General features: G+C 39.0%; 1 protein-coding gene across 3 annotated transcripts in view; it reads left to right on the top strand.

The window, feature by feature from the left end:
• The window catches only part of TOX (thymocyte selection associated high mobility group box), a 225,634-nt gene extending 219,588 nt beyond the window's left edge, over positions 1-6,046 (top strand). For all 3 annotated transcript variants that reach the window (XM_064652387.1, XM_064652376.1, XM_064652397.1), the window contains 2 exons: positions 1,444-1,595; positions 3,773-6,046. In XM_064652387.1, the coding sequence (XP_064508457.1) occupies positions 1,444-1,595; positions 3,773-3,809 (189 nt within the window). In that variant the 3' untranslated portion in view covers positions 3,810-6,046. The remainder of the gene's footprint in view (positions 1-1,443; positions 1,596-3,772) is intronic.
• Positions 6,047-10,755: the final 4,709 nt, after the last annotated feature.

Below are 10,755 nucleotides of genomic sequence, written 5' to 3' on the forward strand. Positions count from 1 at the left end.
GAAAGATGCAATCATTTGTGGTCTAGATTAAAATCCACAATCAGGATTAGTGGAGTGAGATGACAATGCACATGAGAGGCGGGGCAGAACACCTGCGGGACCTCAGGAAATAGCCAAGAAAGAGGGATGTGAAGAAGGAAGTGACATGTTACATTTGAAGGAAGCTAATTTCTGTGGATGTAGGGAGCTAGGTGAAAACTGAGAATGCTCATTTTTCTTGACAGAAGGTAGCATGGCTGGCTTCTTAAACCTGCAGAAAAGAGCATCTCTCTGCAAAATTCTTGTCCTAATGAGGGCTGTGTACAAGAAGTGATCACACACAATGTACTAACACTAAACTAAAACTAAAGCTAACTAAAAGCATTAATTCTGTGTATTTTGTATGTGGGCTTTGGCTGGATGGAGTGAGTTTTCAAAGTAGGTTCAAGTTCAGTTTCTGATTTAGCTGCTACACATCCAGTTAACTTGAGTGGGAATTGTATGCCCTTGCCCCAGGAAGGAGTTTGGTGTGTTTTTTTTCAGCAGACATCAATTGCTTTCATACAACATTCCCATGCTTTTACCCAGTGTAGTTCTTCTAACTTTGCAGGAACACGTTGTACATTTATACAGGGTGAACCAGATACACTAGCCTTGAAATTTCAATTGTTCTCCTGACTTTGAAACACAGTATTTAAACATCCTAATATATCAAAAGAGCTAAAAATTATTATGACTTTTCATACGACAGATATTTCAGGGAGCAGGTTAGATGTCTCTTTGTACTTTCCACTTTCCACTTTCCACTCTCTTTCCACTTTCTTTTGCTCATCTCCTTCATTTCAAAAAGCAAGTTATTCTGTGCTACTTTCACTACATTAGTCCAACAACAGTTAAAAAGCTTTGGTTGAATTTCCGTTTAGTTGAGAGAGAAGTGCAAATAAAAGAAGCAGCAGATGGTCCCTTTGTGACTGAATGAAGAAAAAGGTTTTTGAGAACAATATGTGAATAGGTGTAGTCTAATAAAACAGTCAGCCACCTGCTGCCTACATCCTTCAAAACGATTCTGTTGCATATTCTGGGAATTAGTGACTAGTGTGTATCCTTACGTTTAATCTAAATGGAAGCTCTGAGGAGCAAACAGACCTTTTTGTCCCAGTGCTGATTGAGTTGTTCTCTTGGTTTTGAATTGTTTCTGCTCTGTCTTTTAGTTCCATCTTGTGACTGCGTAAAAGCTAACAATGGTTTGGCAGTGTTTCATTTCTCAAACTAAAGAAAGATTTTAAAACTTAGAAAGCACCTACAGTTTTTTGCCTATTTTAGGTTTTATAACCTAAAGCACACTTGGAAAAGTATTCTACTATTTCACAGTACACACCACTTTTTTTTCTTTCTTTTTTTTTTTATGCACCCAACCTGTCACTTTGTTTCCATACTTTGTAATGTACTTGCTTTTTCCTCTAGGGATTTACTCTTCAGCCTGATTATCAGAATATCATCAATCCAACATCAACAGCTGCACAAGTTGTTACCCAAGCAATGGAGTATGTTCGTTCAGGATGCAGAAATCCTCAGGCACAGACTGTGGACTGGAATAATGACTACTGCAGTAATGGGTAAGCAGCCAGTGAATGCCACCTTGTGTTGAGCAACATTCATGACACAAGTATCTGATAGAGAATTTGAGAATAGGGTTGTTGCCTGTTTCCCTACAGTGTTTCAGAAGTGCATCTGTGATAACACTGTGTTTATTCAGCAGTTAGACTGCTGTAGGAGAACAAGTTTTCAATACATACATTTATTAGACATTTTTGTCACTTTATCACAGCACATACACTTTGTAGTCTTAGAGAACTTCCATTCCATAGAAAATCAGAACTGAAATCTTAGGGAGAAGGTGTAAGAAAGAAGTTTTAAGATTGCTACCTCCTCCTTGAGAGGCAAATAATGTGAACTATTTTCTCCAAATACTCCATTGCTGAGGAAATCTTGTTGCCATTGAAAATAATTAGTCTGGGTCATGAAAAATCACATCAGTGAGAGGCAGGGCTGATGCATGGGATACACGGATCAGATACGTGGAAGGGAATGGCATGAAGACCACGTGACTCTAACCAGAAACAAAATACCGTACCTTCAGGAGCTCTATGCCCTTAACATAAGGTTAGTAACCCCTTCTAACCTTCAACTCCTCTGCAGCATGGTTTTTTGGAGCCGTGTTACTGTCTGGAAACATTTAAGACTGAACAGAAGGTATCTCTTCAGTTTTAAATGATAGGTGTTGAGCCTTGTGAACATGCCCACCAGCCTGACCTTCCCTTGACTCGGCATGAATCCCCAAGGCAGAGGCAGATAAAGTCTCTTGGTTGCTACCAAAGTACCAAATCTAGCCCAGACAAATGAACACAGAGCAAAACTAAAGATCAGTTTCATCCATTACACTTACTTAAACTGAGAATTCCACTTGTATCATTGTTTTAAAGTGTTTCTGTAACTGAACAAAAATCTTTTTTCTGATTACTAGTTCAGAATAACACCTTGACTAGAACCTGCTTGTTCCTGCTTGTACCACCATTATGTCTTGATGTGTACTGCAGGCCCTTATAGGAGTCTATCCAGCCCAGAGACTTTTACAACCACTGACACTGAACTCTGAATAGACTGTCCTCTGTCAAATAAGCCACAGCCTTATTATGGCTTTGATTCCTGATTCTGGAAAAAAAACGATGGGTCATTGTTCCCAGCACTGCCATCCAGGTGTCCACTGGGCATAACTTTCCACCACTAGCAGTATTCTCTGAGCAGACCCTGTGTAGATATGCCTTAATCAATTTGTGTGCATGAACTTAACCTATCTTTGCTATAGCATTGGCATAAACTACCAGTGCAGTGTAGTTTGCTTTGCACTTGGACTCCAAAGCAAGTAAGCTGCAAAGCTGTGGAATAACAGGACTGGTGCCTAGGTTTTGTCAATGTCAACAAAGTGGGAGATTAAGAATAAAGCTTCTCTTCCAGAAAGTGTCTGCAGTGTGCATCAAGCCCCATCAGTGATGCTTCTTCTGCTTTAAATTACTCTTTTTTTCTGACTTCCACAGACTGTTCCAAATTAGAAATTGGTGAATTACTCCTTTTTGCTCTGAACTAGTATGCTTCAGTTGAAGCTGAAACCCAACAAGAACTTAATGCAAAAGTATGCTAGACAATGTGCATTCGTGGAAGGTCTCCTGAAGACCCTGGTCTCCAGTAGAGAGTTGGTCTAGCTGGATGCACCAGAAGCTTCTATGTTCCCTTGCATTTGTTTAGCTGAACCTGCTGACCCAACATGTTTTGGCTACGTCTGAATGAGTAAATAAAATAGGCCAGAGGTATCAGTGGCTGACATCCACATTCATGTAACTAAGCTCTCCTGCCCTCTAAGGAAAGTGGCCACTTCATACAGAGTGCTTATGGAGTATTGTTTCAAGACCTGTGCTAAACTCTCAACTCTACCCATGTGGTTTTTGATAGTCAGTGCTACCAGCCCACTAGTGCAGGTGATCCTGAACCAGCACTTAGACCAATATCCCAGTCCTGTGCAGTTTAGAGCCAGATGTGGTTTCCGGGTTGCTACATGTCACTACGGCACCAGGATTTTTCTTATTATTACCGTGACAATGCAGCTGTACTTCAGTGATATGCTTGGAATTAATGACATGCAGTAGGGTTGTGGGGTTGGGGTTTTTTTGAAAAGTAGAACTAGAGAATTTTTCAGATTTTGAAAAAACCCACATTTGTTCTTTTTCTGTTTGAACAGGGGCATGCAGAGGGACAAAGCACTCTACCTTACCTGAAAATCTGAAACAACTCTCCTTTCCACTGAGGAATGCAGGGAAGTCTTTTCATCATGGATTGCTTTATGCAGTCAAGGCAGTTCTGCATTTTATTAGGAAATACAAGTTGCTAAGCACTTAGGACTATTTGAGCTTGTGGGTCACCCACTCTGGAAAAAATAGTCTTGCTTCTTTCTTTTTCTTCCTCTCCCCCTCCCCCCCCCCTTATTTTTCTCTTTCTTTGTCTTTTCCACCCCTACCCTGAGATCCTTTAACGGACATTGCTTTTCTTCTTCCCTGAAGGAAACTTGGACCATTCAGATTTTATGTTGGTTTTTGCTGTGAAGTGCTGCGATAGTAACTGCCTTAGCAACTGTAGATGTCTTGGATAAAAGTCCTGGATTTTCCATTGGTTTTTCATAATGGGTGTTTATATGAAACTACTAAAGACTTTTTAAATGGCTTGATGTAGCAGTCATAGCAAGTTTGTAAATAGCATCTATGTTACACTCTCCTAGAGTATAAAATGTGAATGTTTTTGTAGCTAATTGTAATTGAAACTGGCTCATTCCAGTTTATTGATTTCACAATAAGGGTTAAATTGGCAAACATTCATATTTTTACTTCATTTTTAAGCAACTGACTAATAGTCTATATTTTCAAGTTATTTGGAGGAAAGAAAGTAAAATAGTCCCAAATTATATTAATTAAAAATATTGGCTTTGTCTCATGAAATAAAAACAAAAAAAAAATAGGGAAAAAACTAATGTTGATAAAGAGCAAACGTTTATTTTGTACTGCCTAAAAAATGCTTCTTTTTTTTTAAAGAAAATCACTTTATGTGTACTGGTTAGTAAACATCATTTAAGTCCTTTTATGTATAAAACTGCCAAATGCTTACCTGATATTTTATTAGTTGCAGAAACAGATTGGAGACAGCTAAATTATAACCTCTACATATGGCTATGTATTATTGTTTCTTCATACTGTGTCTGTATTTAATCTTTTTTATGGAACCTGTTGCGCCTATTTATGAAATAATAAATATAGGTGTTTGTAAGTAAATTTGTTAGCATTTTAAAGAGATTTCTTTGACGCTTTAACTTTTGCTGGCACAAATTGTTCACAACTGATGTGAATACTTTATTTAGTTTTTACTGTGACATATATAACACCAAACCTGCTTTACTGGCAGAAAATGAAGGTACCCAATAATTATTTCTCTGTTTCTTTGGTTGTTTAAGAGAAGGAAAAAAAGGTATTTTAAGTAATTCCCTTTTTAAAGTATTGTAGCAGGAAGTTGCCCAAAACTAAGACTTGAACCCACAAAACTAACTGAATAAAACTGCGTAACGCTGCTTCTTGAAACTGCATCATTTTTTGTTAATAAGTCAAATGGAATAAACATATTACCAAAAGAAATATTACCAAATATGCTTCAGGCATTTTATTAAATATGCAAAAGTTCCTACAGAATTTTAGGGAGTATATCAGAAATAAATCCTAAAATGAGAGGTAAGTTCAGCAGTCACAGGGAAAGGGATGAAAATATCCAGAAGAAGGTATTTTGACAATGTTTGGGATCAGGGATAGCTCTGAAAATATATTTCTGGAGGATTCATCCCAGATGCCTGTCCCATTAATGGAGAGTAGCACTGATTTGTATTTTCTATGTGAAATAAAGAAAAAAATCCGAATAGAATACACATTACGCAACGCCATTGATTTTTCTTTATAAAACAAAACAGAAACAAAGGCATGCTTGCTTTTGAATGATTTCAGGCAATGTACAATCGGAATCACTTGGCATGTAATAACTAATAAATAATGCAGATCAGATGTGATTACTCAAATGACTGTAGCTGAGAGCTCTAATTTTCCTGTCTTGAAACTGTATGAGAACTCGTGATTAAATTCACAGTTTATTGTTTGTCTGTTTAGTACTTTAGAAATATACCAGCACTACTAATTACCCAATGTCTTCTATTTATTATATTATAGCAAACTACATTTTCCACTCATATTAATTCTAAAGTGAGAAGATAATTACTGGGAATGAAAAAAATCAACTTTGATTTTGTCAGGCAATTTTCCTTTTTCTTCTATGGAAAAGAACTGTGTTATCTCCATTTCTTTTAGAGCAGGTGTGCAGTCACATAAAGTTGTTAATTTCGGTATCCAAGCAGAGTTCAAAATACAAGAAAACTTTAATGTAAATAAAAAAATACATCATGAATAAAATACTTATTCTGTATGAACCTCTGGCTAGTTGGTGTCTCAATCTGTAAGCGGTGTGTTTTCCATGCAGCATCTTACCCATCCAGTGATCTGAGTGTGGTTCTGTCCCTGGGCTCTGTTCAGATTGGACAACTGTGCTGGAAAAGCAGCTGTTTTGGCCATGGATATACTGAAATCACTTTGTTCCAAAAGGAAGATCCAACTTCAATGCATAGATGGCAGTTCTTCGTGTCTGACCTTGGCAAAAAGGAATGGTTGCTGGCCAAGGGCAACCTGCTATTTGTTTTCAGCTGTGTATTGACAGATACAAATTGTTAATAGGTGGTTGATACCCTTTTGTAAGCAGGGTATCAACTCCACTAGAGTTCATGAAGACATGCACCATCCTTCGCTGAAGCGCTGTGGCTTAGGCACCACATTAACACATATGCCCAATCACTGATTGTAAGTCACCATCTGTCCTAACCATGATTATGAGAAAGCACATAGGAACTAAACAACCTGCACGTTGAAGCAACACAGTAACAGCAAGTAAATATGATAAAAACACCTGTCAAAGTGAGATAAACCAAGAGAAATAATGTCTTATGTTAATTGAAATTAATATTTTTTTCTATGATTTTAAAAAAGTGGTTGGCAAAATGCAAAGTTGGCAATATATGCACTCTGCAGGATGTAAATCCCATTTGCTTGCACCAAGGTAAGCAGAGGTTTTGAAAAGAAAAGGCTCTTCAAATTTACTGCTGCTCTCAGTGTGCCCTGTTCTGGTGACACGAGTCCTGGTCTCTCTATCCCCAAACTCACACATGTTCAAGCAGAAGTCTCATCCAGCTGCTGCCTCGGACCCAAAAAAGCAATGCAAAGGGACCTGCCATAGGATTTTTCCCCCCACATTAATCCACAGGCAGTAAGTAATGTATTCATGGAGAGCCCCAGCCATTCACAGTGAGATGTAATGTATTCATGCCCACTTCTCTCTCTCTCACCAAATACCAGCTCCGGATTCCAGCGGCGTCTCTGCCAAATATTCCCTGTGAGGCTCCTCTGTAAACAGGAAACCCAGCAATAAAAGATCTCATTACTGGAAGGTAAAACACACTCTTACCACCTTCCTCAGGCTTTTGAGACCTCATCCCACCCTCAACTACCATCTCCAAGTATCTGCCTTTTTTTTTATCCAGTCCTGTAAACATGGCAGATCCAGAGTGATCTCTTTCTGTGCTCTGGGAAAATGGAGCAGGTAAAAATCCTTATTTTGCACACACTGTGAGAAGTAGTTAAGAGTTGTTATGTAGTCCATACAGGAGTTACTCCCCTGAACTCCCATCAATAGGTAGGAATAGACAGATGTAGTTACAGATATAGGTATAGATAGAGACAGAAAGATGAGATAGACAGACAGACAGATATATAACCATTGCCCTTTTAATTATTTATCTGGTATTTTCAAGTCATTTTGCATTGAAATGAAATATTTTTTGGTGAGTATAGCAGCGTACTGGCAGTGCTGCAGGAGATGCTGAGCACCTCGGAGAACACAAGGTTCTTTGTGTCAGGTCTCACAGACAGCATTTGCTTTCCTTTGCAAAGTCATGTATTTTATTATTACCCAGCAGCACATTAAATCGCAACTCAAATGTAGCTCTTACTCCACCAACAAGAGGACAAGTGAGAACAATGACTTGTAACATTTCAGAGTCTGTCACAGTTACTGCCTAATTAGAGAAACCCACTAGCAAATGTGCATCTGCATGGATCCTGCAACTGTCATCATTTCACATTCTATTAAGGGCTTGCTGCGATAGACACTTTACAAAGAAATTTTGTTCAGGCTAATACCAAGCTGGCAATCATGTAATTGGCCAGAAAATAAAAGAGGAGAGAGGAGAAAAAAAAAAAAAGAAAAAAAAAGAGGGAGAGGAAGGGTAAAAGAAATGGAAACCTACCTATTTGGAAAACAAGCTGTGTGCAAAAATCCACAGTATATTGCAGAGAAGATCCTCACCGTCTGACAATTGTGTGTTTACAACGAGTCTGAGCATAATTGCTCTGATGGGCTGTCAAGGAAAAGATTAATTTGGCAAAGATTAGTATTGACTTGCTGTTTATTAAGGCTTTTAAACAGCTGTATCTGGCAACATTCCTATAAGTGCCTGTCATGTCTGAAAATCAGGCTCACACCCGGGTGCTTGCCAGCTGTTGCTAAACAATCTTACCACTTAGAGTATCTTTCTCCAGGCCAAACAGCAAGAGCAAAGTATTGCCAAATCAGCCTCTTTCATCCTGTCACTTTTCAGGGGATCTGAGAGCTCAGCTATCAGTTGATGGCTGAGTGGTTGAGCTGATGGCAACTGCCAGGAGGGTAGTTAGGGAGGTGCTACACCAACCTGTCCCCCATGCCAATGAGAGGGTGCTGCTGTTAGTCACCTCACTGACATGGAAAACCACAGCTTGCAACTGGTGTAATGCAAAGGGGTTTTAAACCCCTTAACACCTGCAATCTAAGTTGGGTAGGAGGCAGAACTGGAGACTGAGTGGCTCATCCCCTCAGGCTCTGATGGATAAAGCCAACAGGCTAGGAGGGTGTGTGACAGTACAATACAGCATTAATCTTTATAAAATGAGCCAACATTTTCTTCCATGATTTTTTTCACAGACTGCTGATAAACAAAAGTCATAAAAAACAGGCACACGAAATACCCTGGGTCAGTGGAAACCTGTAAAAGCAAAGATGTCAGCTGTTATTTTTTTACATTACTTAAAACATTTCAGCTGGCATTGCAGGCTTTAGGAGCAAGCTCAGAAACAAATAATACCAATGGAAAGAAGGATAAACGGCTGCAGCTAAATGCCAATACAAATAGCCATGTGTTACAATTAAAGTTGATTTGGCCTTTCAAATAGAAGTTTGATTTTCTGGGATTAATCTCGACCTTTTCAAGTTGCATCAGGCTGAAATAAGTTGTCAGAACAGATGTGAATTTTGTTTGCAGAGAACAATTGTAATCCAGTAACCCTTAGAACATCAGTGCTTTCCAGACCTCCAGCCAGCTGAGCAGTGAGGATGTGAACGGCAGACACCGAGCTCACACAGCAGGCAGAACCAGAGAACTCATGGCCATGTCCAGAGGCTGGATGTTTAGGTCATAAAATTTCAAACTGGAAACAAAATGCTTTTCCTTTCAGCTCTGAATTTACCAAACCACAGTGTATATACACAATGACTTAAAAAGAAATAAAATGTTGGATCGAGGATAGATATCTTTGTAAAACATGTTCTTTAGCTAAATCAAACATACGAGTAGGTGATCTTCCACATACCACTGCTTCACAGAAGTCTGGGCACACATTCTGTAATGTGGAAGTCTCTGAAGGCTCCAAGAATCACACATTTCAGATGCTGTTCTAAACTAGTTTTCTAAGAAGTTCTACCTTACAATCTGCCTGGCTCCAATGCTTTCAAAAAAAAAAAAAAAAAGACAAAGAAAACCTCTAGTGAACATTCAGGTTTCTCATACTTTGATACATAGACTCAAAAACTTCCCAGCTCTATGCACAGCATATGTGGTGACCTTGGTGCTCTCAAAGTGCCAAGTTTCAGTAGAAAGTAAAAAAAGCCCAAAACCTTTCCAATATGGGCTGAGGGTGGGGGCACGGGGCCTATTCACCTTACTGTGCTAGCAAAGTACCTGTGGAAGCATAAGCCCTCTGCAGACACAAAGCCTGCAAGTTGCTTTTGTAATACTGACTTTCTTCACAATGAAACACCTGGATCCATGTTTGTGCCATCAACACAGTCATATTGTTAAATACTGAAGATGTAAGAAAGATTTTTCCTGCTGTCTGTATAGCACAGCTTAGATAGCAACATGAAGATCCAAAGTTCATTCAAAAACATGTCACCACTTGAATAAATAAGGCCAATGCCCTAATTAGCAGAGGAAGCCTTCATGTTTTGCTCAGAGTTCGAAATAATGAGCTGAGCCTCTCCACTCCTCTGGCATACAAGCGTGTGTTACATGGTTTTGTTAAAGAGATGAATATGAAAGGAGGTAAGTGATGTGCCCAGGGACACAGAGTAATTTAGAGGAAAGGTAGCTGAGATCTGAGAGTTTTGAATAACAGTCTTCTGCTTTAGTCATAACTAAAGTTCAAAAACTGTGAAGAGATGCTCAGAGCCACGAGGCCAACTTTAACTTAGGTGAGATTTTACGAACAATAAACAGGGAGAAGTTGCCAGGTTTTATTTGTCTTTAGCAGTCTTCCACTTTCAAGTCATATGTGGACAGCTGAGTGCTGTTTTCAAACTTAACTCTAAATTAACTCTAAAAAGATTAAAATAACAAGAGAGAGATGTCTGAGTAATCTCTGGTCCTAGGTTCCTGGAATCTTTGATTAAAATTTCAAAGCTCGTGAGACTGGAATTTTGATGATACTGTTCATATCCCTCAAACTTCTTTATTTCTCTTTTTTTTTTTTTTTTCAGAATTTCTCCCTAGAACTCAGTGAAGCCTTTTACCTGCCTTTCTGCATCAGAGTTAACTAAGCACCATACATACACATATATCTGCCACCGAGGAGACTGATAGGACCCATAAGGAGAGAGTCATGACAACTGAATGGGACTGTGCTGCATCTGTCTGCAGCAGAGGCTGTCTTCTGCACACAGGCTGAAACCAGTCACACAATGAACTCCTGGCAGGAAAGTTGTGCTTCTGCAGTACATGGG

Source organism: Pseudopipra pipra, chromosome 1 (assembly GCF_036250125.1).
Source record: "Pseudopipra pipra isolate bDixPip1 chromosome 1, bDixPip1.hap1, whole genome shotgun sequence".
In the NCBI taxonomy this organism is placed as follows: Eukaryota; Metazoa; Chordata; class Aves; order Passeriformes; family Pipridae; genus Pseudopipra; species Pseudopipra pipra.